The 22,024-nt window shown below is 44.1% G+C and overlaps 1 protein-coding gene across 1 annotated transcript in view; it reads left to right on the top strand.

Annotated features, from left to right (window-relative positions):
- Positions 1–1,641: 1,641 nt before the first annotated feature.
- Positions 1,642–22,024, top strand: part of RHCG (Rh family C glycoprotein) — a 339,386-nt gene continuing 319,003 nt past the window's right edge. Inside the window, exon 1 of the mRNA XM_085644447.1 lies at positions 1,642–2,022. Within this exon, the coding sequence (XP_085500573.1) occupies positions 1,851–2,022 (172 nt within the window). The 5' untranslated portion in view covers positions 1,642–1,850. The remainder of the gene's footprint in view (positions 2,023–22,024) is intronic.

Here is a 22,024-nt window from a genome sequence, read left to right as displayed (position 1 = left end):
CCAACGCCACTCCTCCGGAGCTCACTGCAAGGTCTGATGCCTTACATCTCCAAAGGCACTGTTTTACGGGTCTCCCTGACACGGTAGCCAGCCCACAATGCCACGACGGGCCAGAACTGTTGGATATATTCACAAAGCCGTGATATCCCCAGATGGAGCTATCGACTTCAATGAACTGCATATAAAGTCCATTTTTGATTTATTCGTACTTTGATCATCGGTATGTTACATTTTTATCATTTTGGTCTTATATTACACAGATAAATAATGGTTTGTGTGATGTGATTACTTGCATAATATGAGATTTGGTGAGTGATATTAATATCATTCTGATAGATAAAATACAGACTCTTTATATTTATAAGTCTGTTGTTCCACTATATTACTATTATTACCTGATGAACACGGGTGCATTTCTTGAACTTTCGGTTTTTTACTACTTAACAGTAGTTGCTTGCGTCTTTGGTGTTTACATATCTGTTACATAGGATGGTCTAACTGGGTCTGAATATTTATATCAGACCTCTCAGATGTAGAGCTTGATTCTGGTCCTATCTCATTAATCTTTCATTGGTCTTCTGCTTCACGTCTATTTTGCTTCTTTATTATCTAATCCTCTTCACTTTTGGTAGCACTGTTCACTGTGGCCTTTGCTGCCTATTATCACTGGGTGTATTTCGTTTTATTCGGTATCTCTTTGGATTTTTCCCTTTAAAAATTCTTTATGCTGGATCTATATACTGTTGTATATGTTACAACGATATATTGTCTGAATAGAACTTTTATCATTTTTGTAGCCCTGAGGAAGTCGTTGGGCCATTAACCCAAGACGAAACACGTGTTGGCTGCAACCTTTGTGCTCACCTGGTATTGTGAATTTTCATGCAATGGCCTCAAGGAGAGACTTTGGGAAATAAGAAAATAAAGAAGACTGTTCCTTGATTATATGGACTGAACTTTCTTTTGAGAGACTGATATTACTGATTTGAATATTTATTTGTCTGTGCTCAGGAACGATATCTTGTTCTAGGTTTATCCTCTGCATACCTTTGGTAACGGAGGATTATTGGGACGCAGGTGCCGTTTCCCTTTCTGTTCCCTTGAGCAATCTTTTTCTGCATTTCATATACAAGCATTGGTTGTGCGCAAGAATAACCCAGCCACTTTTCTATGTTTGTCTATCTATGATATGTGTGTGGGCTACAACTAATCCCAGAACACACCACTGGCCTTTGATATCTGGGTGGACTGCTACTACTCTCGTAACATTCTACTGGGCTATGATATGTGTGCGTGCTACAACTAATCCAGGAACATTTCACTGGCCTACGATGTTTGGGTGGCATGCAACCAATCCCAGAACACGCCACTGGCCTTTGATATCTGAGTGGATTGCTGTACTCGAAAACTGATCAGCTGAAGGAAATTTGGAAAAGCATCAAAGATGATACATGCTGGCTCCAAAAAGAATTAGAAGTTATAACGCTAGTCGCAGGGGTTACATAATTTCTTGATTCTGCTCTCATTTTTAAGCTCTCCGCTGAATTGTCGGAACATTTCACGCGAGTCCGAAAGCAAAGCGTACACGACTGAAATGAATGGATTTAAACTTTCTGTGCATCTCCTCCCCTACGAAGGCCCAAGGGGTGGCGTTTCAACGCGACTGCCAGGCTAATGCGGTCACACCCTGAGATTAAACTATATAGATGAACTCCCCGGCTCCGACCTCGGCCACTGCACTGTAACAAGAACACAGGGGCAGTGCTCCGCGGCAGACGCGCGCTCCCTTGGACAATTACAGCGGCTTCTTGTATTGTTGGCAGAAGAGGGCCGACAGCAGCTCCGCCGCCATGTCAAGAAACACGAGCATGCGCTGGCGGCTTCCGCTCGTCTGCGTCGTCTGGCAGATTGCCATGATAGTGCTGTTCGGGGTCTTTGTGCGCTATGACATCACATCCAGTCCAAGCTGGGGTTCGACAAACAACCGTGACTCTGAAAATGACTTCTACTTCCGATATCCAAGTAAGAGCACGTTAAACTCTTTTATGTACTGTGGGGCGGGGTGGGGGTTATGATACTCTGGTTGTGTGCCCATATACTTGCAAGCAGGTCTGTGTGTATTAAGAAACCTCTCTGCATGTCCAATTAACGTGAAGTTGTGATTTTACCCCAACCCTTTCCTTTCCTTTCGTTTCTTCATGCATAATTTTGGCTACCACACATGTGGGTGCTTGCATATTTTGCACACTGATCTACACAGCCGTCCAGTACATAAAAGGAGTTGCCGTGACCAGTTTTCATTATATCTATATGTCTGTTGCTCAAATGTTTCCAATGCAAAGTGGTAAACATGGTAGAAAAAAAACCTATCAAGCTCTAAAAACTGCCGCAAAATGATTTTTGGGACATGGAGAAATTCAGAGAGAGAGAGAAAGGTGGGTGCATCGGGTAGTGTAGAGAGAAATGACAGATCACAATTGAAGATGGGCCAAACCACGAAACCATATAAAACTCTTGGCAAATAATACACAAGAAATGAAATGACAGTCAAACGGGGGCTACAGGAGTGCAGCTTAGAGGGGGAAATCGAGGTGTGACAGGAAGAGAGCAGAAATGAAAGTTAGAGCCTTTAAAGGTGAGAAATAAGGGAGTTTCTCGAAGATTGTGAAGTTGGTTCTTGTGAGGGAGGCTGCAGCAGGAACCTCTCCAGAGAAGGGAAGGGAGGGGTCAAATACACCACCAAGATAGTGAGCAGATTGCAGTAAGAGAAAGAATTATGGAAGATGAATAAGGACACATAAAGGGAGAGGAGCAGCAAAGACAAGGCCTCTGTTTAGTGGGATTATGAGAATGAGTGAGATGGCATTAAGAACACGGTCAAATGTGGGAGAGTAATGCACTATATGACGTTTGTGAGGATATGAATGACATGGAAGTCTGGAGGATGAAACAAGTGAAGCTGGATGGGAGGTGCAGTTGGAGAAAGAGGCAACCCTAGGACACTGGCCTGGTAAAACCGTGACAGAGGAGCTTGGAGACCGATATATCCCCAGACTGGGCAGGTGCACTGGTGCACTTTGTGAGGTAGAAATATCGCCACTGGGAAGGAGTAGCAGTGATATCACTGAGAAAAGAGAGCACACTACAGTAGAGTGATAGACCGTGCCAAAACTATGAGGGTCGTTTGTGACAGCCTCAGGTGTATGTAAAAGAGTCAGAATAGCTTTGTAGAATGAAGAGTGAGGCATGAGGGCTGAAAGGAGACTAGAGAATGGCGTCCCCGGCCGGCGGACTCTATTTCATTAAACCATTTTATTCCACTCTAGTCAGACTTCCGAATCAATAGTAACCAGATCATTAAAGTGGGCATCAGCCTTGCCTGTGCTTTTGTTCGCCGCTTAGAATCTACACATCTGGCCTTTAGAGCAAAACTAAACTGTTCACCCACAAATTGGTAGTTTCTGAGGAGAATACTTCCCAAACGCGGGAACGGGCAATGCCATTGTACACACCCTGGTGGGTTTACAAACAAACTCGGATTTACCCCAGCACAACCTCAATGAACAGAAATGTTCACCTTGAGCAGTTTTACTGTTGTCAGGGTGATGCGCGCCATTCACTGATCATGGACATTTGAGTTCAGGGGAAGCAGGGCAAGTCGCCGAGTCAGCCAATCGCAGAGCGTCCCCATTAACGAGGAGCCATCATTGGTCTCCGCGTGCATTGCACGTCAGCAGTGCACGTGCTTTAGGAAACCCTGATTACTGACTCTTCTGCCGGTCAATACCTGCACCCGATTGCTGCCCACCACGGAGGTGAATATCCTGGCTTCCCATTAGTATTATAATGCATTTCTCTACAGTAATCCTAAAAAGATAATCTGAGGACATCTTGCGATGGGGCGATGGGGCTATACCGACCAAAATCATAGCCCTGCTCTCCATGGCAGATCTTTGTACCTCATCATACTCCAGCGGGTATGCCTGGCTTCTTCGTATTGGTGGATGAGAATGAGGGCATTAGTGAATCCAGGACCATTCATTCTTGGTCCTATCTTATGAGAGCATGTTTGCACTGCACATATTTGTGCAACGAGGAGTAAACGTTTCTTATTTTATTTTTGGTGACAAGGTTGAGTTGTGGAGTTTTATATTTCGACAGTGCCAACCTGTGCGAACGACTTCTACTTTAGCGGAATTGTAGTTAGTACAGTAACAGTGTGAGGGTAGTATGCTCCACTTGTGCAAAGTGAATGGGTCTGCCTTGTATTAGAGCTCAGGATTTTTAGTCTTTCTCACTTGCATTTTGGCAGCATGTAAAGGATGGGCCTTTTTGCAGTTTTCTGACAACACCCATTTCAGTTTTAGGGACTTCTACTGTAATAAGTATAACAAAATAGTGAAAAAAACAGAAGTATTATAATTCATTTAATCTCCTAAAGTATAGAAAGGGAAAACAGCAGACTATCTGAAATCATCAAGAAATACAGATGGGTACCATAAAGGCGCTTGTTTTACAATAAGGTGTTATATATCGGGATCTATGCCACACGCGACCCCTTAAGTGGGCTAGGGTTCATGGGGTCCTTGCGTCAAGACAACTTTTTTCAATTGTTTTCACAGAACGATGCACACAGAACGTAAATGCACAGAATATGCAACATTCTGGCTGCGAGTAGTTTTCCTTGGGAAAAATTGCAAAGAAAAGTCGTAAAACCATCACTATCAACTATCTATTGTAATTAGTTTCACAGGATACTCGAGTGCAGGCTATAATTATATGGTTGTCATTATTATTTTGGTTGCAGACTATCCAATGCGTAGGAATTGTTTTGAAAACACATAGGAACAATTTCACATAAACATGTTTATGCATCCATATTTACACACGTGTACTCCAGTTTAAAACTTTATTGCGGTCAAAGTCAACGATCAGAAAGAAAAATATATTACAAAAGCCCAGTTGAAAACAAATTTAGTACTAAAAATCGTGTCTAAAATACGTGAAAGCGAATACACAAAGGCGACCCATAGGTCTGTATGTGCAGATGGGCACCCAGAGATGCACGAATTATGCTCCTGGGAACCTGTCCAGAACACTGCCTGAACAGGTAAATGAGCTTTCTGAAGGCTCTGCATCCCCACTTTAAGCAGGTATGCCCTGCCTTTGTTCTGCTTACCTTCACATGCGCCAGGTCGGATGTAATGTAGATACATGTACAAGACCTAAGGGGTCAGATCTGACCTCTAGTACCTTGCTGCCCCATTGCAGCGCGTGAAGGCTGGTATACAAAATGTTTTTCCTCTTTTCAAGATTTTCCCTTTGCAGGTGTGTGCTAGAGGATGGTCCTTCTATGGCCTGTTCTCTGGAAATCGGCGTGACATATGGACCCGGGCCGGGAAAGCAAAGCCGGATCAATAGGGGCCCGGGTAGAACGCCACCTGGAGGCAAGAGCCCTACCCCCGGCCCACAGCATGCCGGCAGGACCGGCGGGGGCCAGGATTGGCCACCTTCAAACAAAACAAGCCCCCCCCCAAACAGGGGGCGAGGGGGGAAGTGCGAGGTTAAAAAAAGGCCGAGTAAAGCACATTCCCCCCCTCGCAGGACCAAAGAAAGTAATCCCACCCACCCACACCTAAAACACAGGCGTCACAGCCGCAGGGAGAAGAATGGTGGCGTAATAAACACAAGGAAGCTAGTGAAAAGAGAAGAATCACTAGAAGGTAGATGGAAGGCTCTCACAGTGTCCTTGGGATGCCTCACCGCACTGGGGGAGCCAAGGGGCAGCGTGCCGCCACAGAAGGAGCAGATGTGATGCTCCCGCAGGACCCTTAGTATACCTCACGGCAGGGGTACCAAGAGAGAAGATGGCAAGGACGCAGCCTGAAGAAAGGTAGAGTAGATGCTCAAGTAAGGTCCTTGGGATGCCACCACGGCAGGGACCGTCCCCTGGGAGAAGGGAGGGCCCCCAAAAGGGTTACAGGGCGAGCGGGACGGCATTTGCAGTCCGGGCAGGTCCAGACGGTCACCCTCCAAATCAGTAGCAAGCTGAAGCCTAGACCTGTGAATCAAAAACCCAGAGAAAGGGGCCCCTCCCCTCCCGGGAGATTGAGGGGGCTGGGTCCATAATACAAGAGAAAGAATTGCAAGGAGCAATAGATGAAAAGGTAGAACGAAATTATGACCAGGAACGTTGTATATGGAAAAAAATGTATGTATAACATTTTATGTTGATGAATAAACTGCGACCTTTTCAGGCACCAAAGGAAGTTGTCAGTGGTGATTTAAGGGAAAGCGCGCAGTGGATAGTAACAGTGGGTAGGAGCGGGGCGGGACGACGTGTCGCCTGGAGGGGGTTAAGGAAATTGCAGGCTGCTTGTACCCTCTTCTTCAAATGAGCTTTGGAAGCTAAAAAAGCAAACAAGTGTCTGGAGCGTGCCCTGCTCTTGCACACCCGCGAGAGTGATGCTCTGTTGACATTGTGATGATGCCTTCCTGATGCCCCGTGCAGCTCCAGTGAAGCATTTTGGGACCTTCGCACCACGTGCTATGTGTCCACTTCTGAGCGTTGTGTGCAAGGGACAGGCGTACAGTGCTTTAAGAATCTTACCCTATAATCTCACTTAGGAAAATGTCGCAGTGATACCCTTAGGCAGACAACAATGAAAGGGAAAATTATCCTAATATCTTTGCGACTTAAGTTCTTAAGTTTCAGCAAGAGATGTCTTTCACAATATCTATTTATGATTTAATTTATCGGGATCCACCCAGAAACAATGGAAGGGTTGCTAAAAGATGTTATGTTGCAATTGTGCATGTTTGCCTCTGGCTCTTTCAGACTTTGCATATGTCACCAGTGATTCAGACCTTAGTTTCCCCCTCCACGCTTTTGGTACAGTCTGCTTTAAGTGTGAAACGTGACCAGTACAATTTTCTATCCCTTTCTTGCTGCACTATTAGAACCCATTTCATGATGACAGAAATTCACCCTATGCTACTGTAATAAGTATAACAAAATAGTGAAAAAAACAGAAGTATTATAATTCATTTAATCTCCTAAAGTATAGAAAGGGAAAACAGCAGACTATCTGAAATCATCAAGAAATACAGATGGGTACCATAAAGGCGCTTGTTTTACAATAAGGTGTTATATATCGGGATCTATGCCACACGCGACCCCTTAAGTGGGCTAGGGTTCATGGGGTCCTTGCGTCAAGACAACTTTTTTCAATTGTTTTCACAGAACGATGCACACAGAACGTAAATGCACAGAATATGCAACATTCTGGCTGCGAGTAGTTTTCCTTGGGAAAAATTGCAAAGAAAAGTCGTAAAACCATCACTATCAACTATCTATTGTAATTAGTTTCACAGGATACTCGAGTGCAGGCTATAATTATATGGTTGTCATTATTATTTTGGTTGCAGACTATCCAATGCGTAGGAATTGTTTTGAAAACACATAGGAACAATTTCACATAAACATGTTTATGCATCCATATTTACACACGTGTACTCCAGTTTAAAACTTTATTGCGGTCAAAGTCAACGATCAGAAAGAAAAATATATTACAAAAGCCCAGTTGAAAACAAATTTAGTACTAAAAATCGTGTCTAAAATACGTGAAAGCGAATACACAAAGGCGACCCATAGGTCTGTATGTGCAGATGGGCACCCAGAGATGCACGAATTATGCTCCTGGGAACCTGTCCAGAACACTGCCTGAACAGGTAAATGAGCTTTCTGAAGGCTCTGCATCCCCACTTTAAGCAGGTATGCCCTGCCTTTGTTCTGCTTACCTTCACATGCGCCAGGTCGGATGTAATGTAGATACATGTACAAGACCTAAGGGGTCAGATCTGACCTCTAGTACCTTGCTGCCCCATTGCAGCGCGTGAAGGCTGGTATACAAAATGTTTTTCCTCTTTTCAAGATTTTCCCTTTGCAGGTGTGTGCTAGAGGATGGTCCTTCTATGGCCTGTTCTCTGGAAATCGGCGTGACATATGGACCCGGGCCGGGAAAGCAAAGCCGGATCAATAGGGGCCCGGGTAGAATGCCACCTGGAGGCAAGAGCCCTACCCCCGGCCCACAGCATGCCGGCAGGACCGGCGGGGGCCAGGATTGGCCACCTTCAAACAAAACAAGCCCCCCCCCAAACAGGGGGCGAGGGGGGAAGTGCGAGGTTAAAAAAAGGCCGAGTAAAGCACATTCCCCCCCTCGCAGGACCAAAGAAAGTAATCCCACCCACCCACACCTAAAACACAGGCGTCACAGCCGCAGGGAGAAGAATGGTGGCGTAATAAACACAAGGAAGCTAGTGAAAAGAGAAGAATCACTAGAAGGTAGATGGAAGGCTCTCACAGTGTCCTTGGGATGCCTCACCGCACTGGGGGAGCCAAGGGGCAGCGTGCCGCCACAGAAGGAGCAGATGTGATGCTCCCGCAGGACCCTTAGTATACCTCACGGCAGGGGTACCAAGAGAGAAGATGGCAAGGACGCAGCCTGAAGAAAGGTAGAGTAGATGCTCAAGTAAGGTCCTTGGGATGCCACCACGGCAGGGACCGTCCCCTGGGAGAAGGGAGGGCCCCCAAAAGGGTTACAGGGCGAGCGGGACGGCATTTGCAGTCCGGGCAGGTCCAGACGGTCACCCTCCAAATCAGTAGCAAGCTGAAGCCTAGACCTGTGAATCAAAAACCCAGAGAAAGGGGCCCCTCCCCTCCCGGGAGATTGAGGGGGCTGGGTCCATAATACAAGAGAAAGAATTGCAAGGAGCAATAGATGAAAAGGTAGAACGAAATTATGACCAGGAACGTTGTATATGGAAAAAAATGTATGTATAACATTTTATGTTGATGAATAAACTGCGACCTTTTCAGGCACCAAAGGAAGTTGTCAGTGGTGATTTAAGGGAAAGCGCGCAGTGGATAGTAACAGTGGGTAGGAGCGGGGCGGGACGACGTGTCGCCTGGAGGGGGTTAAGGAAATTGCAGGCTGCTTGTACCCTCTTCTTCAAATGAGCTTTGGAAGCTAAAAAAGCAAACAAGTGTCTGGAGCGTGCCCTGCTCTTGCACACCCGCGAGAGTGATGCTCTGTTGACATTGTGATGATGCCTTCCTGATGCCCCGTGCAGCTCCAGTGAAGCATTTTGGGACCTTCGCACCACGTGCTATGTGTCCACTTCTGAGCGTTGTGTGCAAGGGACAGGCGTACAGTGCTTTAAGAATCTTACCCTATAATCTCACTTAGGAAAATGTCGCAGTGATACCCTTAGGCAGACAACAATGAAAGGGAAAATTATCCTAATATCTTTGCGACTTAAGTTCTTAAGTTTCAGCAAGAGATGTCTTTCACAATATCTATTTATGATTTAATTTATCGGGATCCACCCAGAAACAATGGAAGGGTTGCTAAAAGATGTTATGTTGCAATTGTGCATGTTTGCCTCTGGCTCTTTCAGACTTTGCATATGTCACCAGTGATTCAGACCTTAGTTTCCCCCTCCACGCTTTTGGTACAGTCTGCTTTAAGTGTGAAACGTGACCAGTACAATTTTCTATCCCTTTCTTGCTGCACTATTAGAACCCATTTCATGATGACAGAAATTCACCCTATGCTAATGGTAATTGCTCAGTGAATTCAGCACCCTCAGATCTGCAGAAGTCTATGCACCGCCTGGAGATTTGTGCATGAGCTCACATAGTTCTCTGATGTCAAACAAATAAGTGGCATACTGCCACCTTCTTCCAGTCTGCCTCGCGCTGGCATGCATCTCAGCTCTTCGTATAATTAAGGATAAATGTTAATCTTTCTCATCAATTTTTTATCACATATTAACACAGTGTAAAAATATACACAAATATATAAAAATAAAAATGCCACACTTTTCACCCTAACCCTAAATAGCATGTGTGAGCACGCACGTACACGCACACACACACACACTACAAAATATTCAAAGTGCATCACGCAAAAACAAGACTGCCCCCCATGCCGTAGTTTGTGATATAGGTGGGCATTCTTTATGTGCTCATCAATTTTTCGGTTACTATGGATATACTCGGGTTCACAAATTGCCACTTGAAGCTCCGGTAAAACACACACTAATCAATCACACATTCCTGTCACATGTAGATCCTTAGTCTTATGTCACGAATATCCTAAAGTAGAAAACATTTAGTCAAAAATTATTTTGACCTTCCGCAATCAAACCTACTCATTGAGACATCATAAAATATAATACATCCCATTTGTCGCACCTCTTGGTGAACAAACCAACCAAGCATGCAACCAGGTTTATCACACATTGCATGAATCAAAGCGGTGTATTCCATATAAATATAGCAGCGGACCCATTCTATCGATCCGGTGTAACATGCTTCAGCAGCAGTCAAAGTGAGATGGATTGATTCATCTAGGGGACAGCGAATGTCCATCCTCACAACCTTCTCCTCTGTGGCTTTTAAGTTTCAACTCAGCTCTCTGCGAACCCCAGTTATATTCGGTATACAAAACCCTCGGTAACCACCTTAAAGGAGTCCCATTCTACATCCTGTGCAGTTGCAGTAGCATGATCACTTGTAAAGTAGGTGGTAATATGCATGCGCTGAGCCTCCCGGAAGGTGGGAACATCTAATGTATCTTTCGAGAGTCGCCATGTAAGAACCGAGAATGTGGCGCACCCGACCTGATGTCTGCAAAATGGGCCACGTGGTCAGAGATCACTCATTCTAGATAATCCGAAAACACCACCCAAGGGATAAGCTCTGGGGAGCAGAGAAAATGGTCTAGTCAGATGTAGAGGCCACGTGGGGCCGAGTAATGAGAAAACAGATGCAGGTCACAGTTATGAGTTCTCCATGCATCTAAGATGGGCCACTGCTGGGTCCACGGTGCAACCTGCTGTGAATGCTGATGGGATGGGGCACCAAGAAGTAGAGGGTGCAAGCGATCCAGGTTGAGATCTAGGACGTTATTGTAGTCCCCCCCAATATCCATGGGATACCCACTCATTGCGCTAGGACCCCAGACAATGTAGCCCAAAAGCCCTCTTGCTCAGAGTTTGGGGTATATATACATCCTAAAAGTACTGACTGCCCATCTAGTTGACCTTCTGCAAATGCATATCTACCTTCCCTATCAGTCTCAGTTCGGAGACGTTGAAAGGGTGTGCCTGGACGGATCCATTGTAAGGCTTCCCGTCCATAAGAGGAGCATATTGTACCATAAACTGGCCCTGCCGGAGCTTGCTGGGCTGCTGCAGCTCTACCTCAATGAGAGGAGTCTCTTACAAGAAAAAGATATGCTCCTGCTGTTGTTGAATGCAAGCTTATGTGGAATATCAACACTGCATCGAGTACAGTCCCTGCACATTCAAGGTCAGGAATCTAGTGCTACTGTGACGATCCCTGTTGCCTTTGCTAGTAGGGTAAACAGCCATCCACCCCACCCTCCATCCCATCCACCCCCCTGTATATGTTCCTGTGTGAACTTCTGTGTTGCTTGTGGTTATAGGGAATAACCATGGAGTATAAACAATAACGATCTAACAAAAACCAGAGCCTGCAGTCAAAAACGGCATGCCTAAACATAAACATGTGTACTGAACTATGTGAGTGCTTTACATTCTAGTTCAACCCATATTTAAATTTTTATTTTAGCGGCCATCACCCTGATGAAACAGAAGTTGTTTTTGAAAATGTTAAGTTGCATTTCTTGTCTCTAATTCTTTTACCATCCCATTTGTTATATGTGCCATTGGTCACACACTTTAATTCCCTGTTTTGCTCAATATACTCTCAGATGTCACGGTACCCTCACCTGATCCTGTATCCTTAACCAGACTAACTTAAACATCCTCAGATCCGAAGAGAACCCTGTACAACCTGCCGATTTGACTTTCAAGCTTGCAGGGTGAGTTCCTTGCATGGGTATACTGGTTTGGCAGAAATCTCAGATAATGGCTGGTATTCCTGCACCGAAAAATGGAAATGACTAGTTATTTCCACGGAATGGGGAGTAACCACACACATGTACCTGGGAATACCAGATCATTTTCATTGTGTTCATCCCTGTTTCTGTTTCTGAGTAACAAATCTGTTCTCGTTTCTTTTGCATATGTTGTGAAATAGAGAATATGAGCCCTATATCACCATGTGATTCAGAGCTTCTTGAATGTTATATCCATTACATATTGTTATAGTTTGCAGCAACATTTGACCTTTTAGCAGCTGGAGTATGTGTGCTAATTTAACACACATACTCCACAGTTGTTTCTGTGACATTTGCATATTGTGTTCATCAGATCATGTGGCTGGCTGAGGAAAGCCCACTCTGACTATGGTGGCTGCATGGAAGAGCCTGAAGTCTTTACGAAAGAGGGGGCATACAGGACCCATTGATGTCCGCCAACTTCAGTCACTTCTGCTGTCCATCATTTGAAGGTGCCACTGTGGGGGCCATTTACAGGCAGTGATCCTGTATAATGTTTTATGGCTATAAAATGTCAACATGCCTCTCGTTAGCGGTACAAATTTCGGATTTTATGAACAACAAGAAGGCTAATGCTGTCCACTCATATTGGCCCTCGACAACCCCAACCTTTAACCTACATTGGCCAGCCTGGATGTTACATGACCTCACTGGCCTTTGAGCATCGAAGATATTTGAAGTTCCAGGGACTGAATCCTCATCCGACATTTATGATGCCTAGAAATATAATTGCTGTTGTAATTATTGTATTGTTTGATAATAACAGCATTGTAACATCATTTAATTGTCATGTACCTTGTTATTTATAGAAATGTTGCATAATATTAACCTTTGTGTCTTTAATAAAATAGTGTTTTCCTACTCAATACATGGGCGAAGTCTACATTTTTTCACACATGCTTATTGACATTATCAAGTCGGGAATTTATAATGGATTTTTATAGTCCCTAAATTGAATGAATTTGGAGTTAAGTGAAAATGTATGTGCAGGTTAGGCAGATGAAGAGTGGCTCACGTCTCAGAACTTTCTCAATGCATATTTAGATTTTAATTTCCGCAGCCCTGATGCAACAGAATTTCTGAAAACGTCATGTTATATTTTTTGCCTTATGCTCTTCCACCCTTCTTTCTCTGTGTCATCTGTGCCTCGAGCACTACATTTAAATTTCCTCCTTTGCACAATCTGTTCTTTGTTACCTCTGTCCTCTCAGCTAATTAATCCTAATAGGAAGGTTTTACATATTAACATGGCTTGCTTTGAAATTTGATGCATTACATGTTTACAGAATGTAAAGCCATTCTCCAAATCACACAGTGCATACTCAACACACTGACTTGCGCACTCTCAAATCCGTGGAAATCCCTGTGCATCCTGCAGTATTGAGCTCGCTGGGACAGAGCCTCCACTTTAATCCACCCACTTTGCTAATCTTCGAATTCATCCCCAAATTTACAGTTAACACAAATACGCTATCACTGCCAGATCAAGAGCCCAGTTTGGATTTTGGTTTGGGGGTGGTGAGTTAGCAAAGTCCTGAAATTCCAGTTAGCATCCCCTCACTAAAAAAAAAAATGGAAGCTTCAAGTTTTGTCCCTCGAATGGGGAATAACCATGCACATCTCCGAATGACAGAACTTTTCCTGTGCATTTTTTCCAGGTTCTGCGGGACAAATATGCTCACAGTTAGTTTTCTGTTTAGCAGTATGTGTACGGGCTGAGGGATGATAGTTCAGGCAGGGTAAAGTCGTGTGTAAGGAGTGTCCTGCACTTTCTTCATGTAGCTGCGGGGGTCAGGCAGGGCTCCTTCCCTCAGCCTCTGTTCCTGTCTTTGCAGCAGTCTCACGGGGCACACACCCACATCTGATGAAACTGGGCGCCGCGGTGTCCCTGGGCCTAAAATTACTGGGTCTGGAATTTGCTGACCCAGAACGACTGGGTCCAGAATTTGTGGACCCTGCAATTCTGTAGCTAGAGAAACCAGGACCGGAAACACCGTGCCACTCATAAGAGCGAGTGACGGCTTCCACGTGGAGTAAATGCTCCAGGTGGAAGGAATACCGCCACAATGAAGGCTTAAGAGTTTTTCAGGGCACTTCATCATTTGGGGACCGAACACATATCACTTCACAGAGTGGTTCCTAGGCCAACACATTATTATTTAACACAGTTTGATTTTCTAATCAGTGTTCTGAAAGCCCAAGAAAACCGTATCAAATAGTTTCTGCTTGAGTCTTATGAGGAAGTGAAGTCTGGTTTCGGTGTGTCTTTACCTGGGCTCCCGAACTGGTTTTCTATGGTGCGTTTAAATTACCTCTCAGGATAAAATAAAGCAATTTTAGCAGGCAGGACCTGGGTCCAGAAAGAAAAAATGAGTTTGGAACATTTAGAGAATGTGGAAAAGTTATTGAAAATGTTGAAGCTGCGCACAGTGAGTACTCTCCGACTTCACTTCAAACAGTCGAATTGCCGCCTATCCATGTCTGTTTGTATGCAGAAAGATCAGAACACAGGACTGCAAACAGCATCACAGGACTTATATAGAGGAGAGCAGTTTCAGGATATCTGCGTAAATGTGATCATCTCTCCTTTTCATACCCTTGCACCTGTTCATTTTCAGACGTTTTTGTAGAGTCGCTGTAACTGCCATCAATAACCCATAAAGTGACAGAACCGACTCTACAATAGCATCAGAGTGGATGCCATACTTACGAAAGCACTTCTAACAGCATGAACCCTGCTGCCTTGTTTTGTGCGAGTCAGCCATGGCGGTCTCAGAAAAATGTATTGAATTTATTGAGAAATATATCAACATCGAAGAAACCTTAGTTAAGTTATTTTTGTAATAAAAGTATATTTAGCCATTTTCTGTTTTGTAACAGTGGTAACACATACAACCCACCATGAGGCATATTACCACTTGAGTAGCATTCAGTCAATTCAACTGTCATTGTACCCTCCACCTGTAATATGTACATACAGCCACAGTGCAGTGAAAATGTCAGCCTGGATCCGTAGGCCCTTGAGTCTCCTCTTTGTCCTCCACCGGTTCCAGACTACAATATCTTATTCAAGTGCCCCATAATTTATGGAATTTACATGGACACCCCCTACTCTTGTAGGTAACCCTCTCTGCCTCCATAAACCTATCCATGCCATTTTCCCATTCATTCAACATAAGAAAAGGCCAATGTACTGCATCAGGGGAAATGAAAACTCGAGGCTCTAACCAATCTACTACTTTGGCTAGTCAATTATGTGTTTGTCTAAGGTTGAGTCTCGTTGAGTGTCTTGGCGTAAAACCCAATTGATCCTTGTATATTAAGTACATAATAGCGCTTAAGAGCGGCATTGCTAGGTTTGTAGAGAGCACCTTGGTTTCTACATTTAACAAGGAGATCGGCTGATACGAGCCACTCTGGTGTTTTGGCTTTCCTTCCCTGCCTAGCACGCTTATGATTGTGTGCTGGAGGTACCTTGGCAATTTTCTCCACTCTTTCACTTCTGTAAAAAGCCTTAGCATATAAGGTGCAACCTGACCCGCAAAACTTTTAAAGATTTCTAAAGGAATCCTTATAGGCCATGGGGTCTTGCCAATTAAACCCTAATTATGGCCCCCAGTGCTTCTTCTACTGTTGTTTCCTTATCCAGGTCTTCCTTATCTTCCTTCTGTACAGTAGGGAGATGAATTTGGTCCAGATATTACTGGATTTGCTGATCATCTTTTAGGGGTGTGCCTCATATAATTTTGTGTACTATTTGGCAAATTCTGCTGCAATACCTTATTCTGTGTTTTGTACCTGCCCGAAGAGTCAATGATTCATCTAATCCACCTGGTCTCTTCCTCCTTCCTACTAAGCCATGCCAGTAGCTTACCTGCTTTAGTTCCCATTTCGTATAACCTTCTCTGCTTTACTGGTATCTGTTTCTTTGCCGAAATCTTCCGCCAGATTTCTATACTGTGTTTTTAATAGTGTTATTTTTCTGACTATGTGCTTCTCTGTCGTCACACCCATTGATCTTTCCATCTGGGTTTTTTTGTTGTTCTAGGCCATTTATTTCTGCTAGTGCCCTTTTTTTTCTTTATTGCAATTACATTTTATGCATTATCGCTGGGAACCATCGTATATGCCTCCCATGATGTCTCCGGCGCTTCCACTGTGCCTTTTTTGTTTAAAAAACAATGCAGTGTAAATTTTTCATTCTGTCAGTATCTTAGGGCCTCTCAATTCCCACAAATGTAACCTCCATGTGAGTCACTTTTTTCTTACGTTGCTTGCCACCACACCATAGGAGGAGAGTGGTCCGATAGATATCTCAACAGTTATTCAACTCAAATTATGTTCCTAGTAGAGTCAAGTCTCAAAAAGATCCAGTGTGCCCCAGAGAAGGAGCATTGTAACTCCCTGGGGTGTTGTGTTCTCCAAATGTCTGTTAGTCTCATTGCTTTGGTATACTGTGCCAAATGGGGTGCTAGATGTGCCAGATCTAGCCATCTCTGCTGTGATAACATCGTTGAAGGCCCCAAGGATTATATGTAGTGGGGGAATCTGCTTCCATACATATTGTGGCTATTTTGTCTAAAGCATTCGTTTGCAACCTCAAAAGAGCATACACACTCATCAATGCTGTCTAAGCGCCCCAACATCCCCTAACACCTACATACCTGCCGTCAGGGTCAACCTATTTACGGTTTATTTGGATGGGGATGTTCTTCTTGATCCGGTTACAAGGTGGATCCCACGTGTGCAAGTGTGTTGTATTGGCCTCTCTTCAAGAACTTACACTCTGTTCCTTGCAGGTGCGTTTCCTGGAAAAGGACTATGTCTGGCTTGAGTCAATTGGTATATTTAAGTACTAGACTTATTTTTACCTTATTCCATTCCTTGTTAGAGCCTTCTCCTCCCCCTCATCCTCCCTTCCCATTTGCGGTATTCTTGCATGTTTATATTTCTTCTAATGGGCACCCTGCATCATTAATTACATCCTCTACTCTAGCAAGTGGCATTTACCACCCAATCCCCTTGTAACAATTGAACTTGTTTCCCTGCCACCAAATCCCCCTACCCTACTCCACCACAGACCCATTTGAGGATGTAGATATCAAACAAAACATAACTGTTCGCATGTGGTGTTACCAGAGGTCTGTTGCCCATCATGGCCTTTACATATATCTACTCTAACTAGAATAAACTCACACTAGGAACCATGCAGATCGTATAAAGTCACTCATTCACCGTGCGTGGAGGCGGGCCTCTGCCCCCTTAATGGTCGCTTTTACCATGCGATTATTCCCAGCTAAATTTCACTCACTTTCTCTAGTGAGTCAGCTTTGGCTCTTCTGTAAGGGAGATGAATTCCGGATTGGCATCTTTTGTTGTTCCTGGTTGTTTGGATTATTTTCTGGGCTCAGTTTCTGACCATCATCTGTGTTTATCTGGTGCATTCCTTCTTCCGTCCCACTAACTAGAGTTTTGGGTTTCAGAGTTGGTGGCTCCTCTTCTATGTCTGTGGCCTCCCCACTTTGCTGTGTGCTCCCGTTGCTCAGTTTTGATCTTTGTCTGTTCCGGCCTCTAAATTGTCTTCTTCTCACCGGTGTTTGCCACTGATTAAGGTCTGGTACCTGCATCTTGCCCTTGAGTATCTTTTCTCTGGCCCCCCGATCCATTTGGTGTTGGGGTCTCTCCACAAGCCAATGCCAAACCTCTTCTGGGGAGAGAAAAAAAGAGTTTTCTCCTTAAATATCACCTTCAAATTTGCTGGGAATAGTAACATATACTGCAATTTCAGCTTGGCTTTTACTGCACCAAATGTTATCTGTTGCTTTGTCTCCTTAGTATAGTCTGAAAAAATTAGGATATTTGAGGCATCATGGAGTACTTCTCCCTTCAATCTGGCCACCCTCAGAATTGTGTCTTGGTCCTGAAAGTTTAGGAATCTAGTAATAATTGGTCTTGGTGGTGGCTCCACTTGGGGGTTCTCACTAAGTGCTCTATGTGCATGCTCTATCACAATGTAGGTGGAGAACTTGTCTTCCGGGAGTGTTGCCCTTGACCGTTTGCATAAGAATCTGTCTATGTTTTGCTCTCTGCTCCTATCAGAAGCCCAACAAATCTCAGGTTTTTTTTTCTGTGCTAGATTTTCGGAATCTTCTACTCTCTAAGCTATGTCTTTGGTTATTGCAATGGCATCAGTAACTCCCTGTTGGAGCATCTGGACTGTACCCTCTAGTTATGAGATCCTAGTTTCCACTGGATTCACTTTCTCTGCCAGGTTCTGCCAAGTGTCTTAACAGTGCTACTTTATAGCGCACTTCCCCTATTTTATTTCCTAGGGTTTCTCTGGATTGTATACAGAAGTGTTGCATTGTCTGGCCTTGCCGGAGGTTCTCCCATTGCATCTGGGGCTTCTATCACTACTTTTGTATAGCGGTCTTTCTTTTCTTGTCTCAGGTTCTTGATTTTTTATCTTTTGTCCTTCTTCCTTCACCAGCCACCTATTCTCTTTCGCATGTTACTGTCTCTCTGATTCTATTCAAACCGGGTCACTTTTTTAAAGAGAAGCATGTCCTTTATATAGCATGAGCAGCTCCCTTTGTTGTGAATTCAAAACTTCTTACTGTCCTTTGTTTATTTTTGTCTCTCACTGGTTTCTTGCCTTTCGATAGCCTGCAAAAGGGCCAGGACTGCTTCTATTCAGTCTCTCAATGGTTTCCCTTAGGGGCTCAATTCCCCCTCTTATGCACTTGTTCAGTTCTCCACTGTTAGCCCTAACCAGCATTGCTAATTAGCCCCAGTTGGTCTTGCTGTGTTTCTTTATTTGTTGCCACTTTCCGCCATATTGATGCCCACCTTTGCCCCCCCTCCTTTTTTTGCAGTTTTTTTCTTTCCTTGTCTAGTGTCTGGTATCTGTCCTTACAGTTTATTGTTCCCTTGTTCTGGGCCTCCACAGGTGTCTGTCTGGTTTCTTCTCTCCAATTTTCTCTGGGTTTAACCTCAGGGGACTTATACCACTCTTGAAACCCCTGCTTTGCACTGGACCTGAATTCTATTTCCTTTGTCTGGGGGATCGACCTGCAAAGTTGTTGCTTTTGAACTTCCCTTGGGGCCCTGTGTTCGCCGCCTGCCTGCTTCCCTGGACAGCGCCCCCCCGGTGCACTGAGCTGCCCTGCAGCTGGCAGGCATCCCGCTTCTAGCTTCTTCTGCTACCAGCCTTTTCCAGACGGGCGGCCTCCCAGACTCTGCCCTATGCTTCCTCAGCCACCTTTTCTCACTGCAGGCTGGTCTCTTAATGATCGCCCAAATCAGGGCCCCCGGCTTCTTGCTACCACACCAGTCTAGGCTGCTTCCTTTCCCTCCACTCAGGATTCCCCTGCTGATGGCCTCACTCACTCCTTGCCTATTTCGCCTTTAGTCAGCGCTTTGGTTACAACATCTCTTGCTGGTTTCCCCTTTGGTTCCACTTTCTCTTCCTTTGGATTTCCTCACTCTCCTCTGGGTCTCGATACACTCCCACCCATTACCTGACCAACGGAGGGTAGTCGCAAGCCCCCAGGATTTGTGGTTGGGTCGGTAAAGTATAAATGAGACCCCGTGACTTTGTTTTTCTGCTCGTCATGTCACCTTTACATTAACTATTAGGCTCAAAGTGCCTGTATCATTATTGATTCAGTGCAAAGGGTAATGTCAAAAAAGGAATGCCAGAATAGACCTTGCATTTGGGATAGTCTTGCATTTCACATGTGGGTACAGCTCAGAAACTAAGTGCATTGCTTATTATCTTAAATCATCCACAGCTGGTGTAGTAGTAGGTTCATAGCATCTGAAATTGAAACTGGATATATTTCTAAATATGGATGTGTTTTCAGTATGGTAGACCATTTTTTACTTTTACACTAATGTAATTAGGCTCCATTTATGAGTTATGCGGAATTCCATGCAGAGTTTCTAGATGGCTGGAATTATCTTTACCGGCGGGTGTTTCCACATGGAATTTTACATATGGAGCCAGATATACATAGACTTTTGTTTGCGATTTCCTAATAGAAATATTTTGATATTCACAAATAGGAAATCGCAAACAGCTATGTACAACAATGTGTTTTACACTGTTTGTGAACCCCATGTTTTGCAAGGGACCTGTCTCATAAATAATCTTGAGGTAGGTCGCAATTTACGACACATTGGGAATATGCTAGCACCAGCAGCGGTCCGTGGAGGGAGTTTCGTGGGGCGGAAAGGCGGGGTGGGGGAGGGGCAGGGTGGGGGGTACTAAACACCGCAACATGGATAATTGGAGGTAAGTAAACAATTAAATAAATAAAACGAATTTCGTTACGTGCCCTGCATCACAAAATGCGGTGCAGCGCGCGCTACGAAATTCGTTTTATTTATTTAATTGCTTACTTACCTCCAATTATCCATGTTCCGGTGTTTAGTACCACCCACCCTGCCCCTCCCCCGCCCCGCCTTTCCGCCCCACGGAACTCCCTCCACGGACCGCTGCTGGCTAGCACTCACAGGGATAGTGTACTGCTTGGGCAGCAGACAACCATGTCTGGGATTGCTTTTTAAATAAAGCAGTTTTTTATTTTGAAATGCAGCCTGTATTCCTACAAGAAAAACATAATGCATTTAAAAAAGAAAAATGAAAAGTTTTCTTTTCATTTTTAGGAGTAGGCAGTAGTCCACTGCTTGTTCTTAAAAAATGTTTGCTCTCACATTCACAAAAGGGAAGGGGTCCCTTGGAGACCCGTTTCCGTTTATGAATGTGTTACCACCTCCTTCACGGAGTTGGCAAAGTATGGATGTTTTGTGACCGCATTCCAGTCACAAAACAGTTATACATGCCCCTGCAGCTCATTATTAGTAAGGGGCGCCCTTGGCACGCCCCTTCCTAATAGCGACTCACAAACCCAATTGGTGATTCGGTATTAGCTTAAAGAATTGCAAATAGGGCTTTGTACATTTAAAAATGCTTACTTCAGCTCACAAACGGCCAGATCTGCAAATCAGGATGTTTGCAAGCTGAAAAGAGCATCGTACATCTGGCCCATAATGAGTTAAACTCCCTGGAATGAGGTATAACTGTCAGAAATTACTGAGTGTCATTTAACATGGTATTCCCTATTCCAATGGGTTTAATGCACATATTTACCACCTGCTCTGATCAGAGGGTTCTATTTGGAACAGGGTGGAGGGAGGGGAGGAGGGGGAATATGGAAGGGGATGCTTCTTCCTTCCTAGAGAAAAAGGTAATCAGGGACCAAGGGATGATGCTTGGCTATTGTTGCAGTCAAAACCTCATGCAATTTTACATGCTAGAATTACCAGCTGGGAAAAAGGGGTCTGCTGTTCCTGAACACAGAGAAACCGGGAGCAGGAACACTGAGTTAGTCATGATCTGGCCTAACAGAATCCCAACTGAGGATACCGCTTGGCCTGAGTGGCAATCAGGCTCTAAGAAGCTAAATGTGGTACTGAGATTTGAAGTCTGGTGTGTACCTAATCTACATCAAGATCATTTAAATACCGTTGTGAAATTCCAAGTCTGACTATCACTTCCATGGTCACTTAGAGAATTTAATTTTAAAGTTTACCTTTCTTTAACCAATGACTGGTGTAAAACGATCAGTGTAAGGTTGATATTTTAAAATCTCAGTTTATTTCTCTGAACACTTACAATTTTCAGCTGTAAGTAGAGATGCAAGTACTGAAGCAGTACATTACAGTTACCAAGTTCAGAGGTGAATATTCTAAGAAAGCATTGCAGATTTGGAGGCATGATTTATATTACTAACTTTCTTAAACAGAATGCTTAAAATGTTAAAAATATGTGAAAATGTTTTGGTGCAGTTAAGTCTTTTGTTAATCTGCTCTTTGTGATTCCCTACACTTCTCTCTCAAAATGTCTCTTTATTATTGGTGTGTCGAGCACAGGTACTTACTATTTAAGTAATATTCAAAGCTTACGTTAGCTTGGAATTTCCCATGCAAGAAGCTGCAGGCTGAAATTCATGTTTTGAGACCTTTGCACC

Source organism: Triturus cristatus, chromosome 3_1 (assembly GCF_964204655.1).
Source record: "Triturus cristatus chromosome 3_1, aTriCri1.1, whole genome shotgun sequence".
NCBI lineage: Eukaryota > Metazoa > Chordata > Amphibia > Caudata > Salamandridae > Triturus > Triturus cristatus.
Note: the sequence above shows the minus strand (reverse complement) of the source record. Positions and strands in the feature narration are given on the sequence as shown.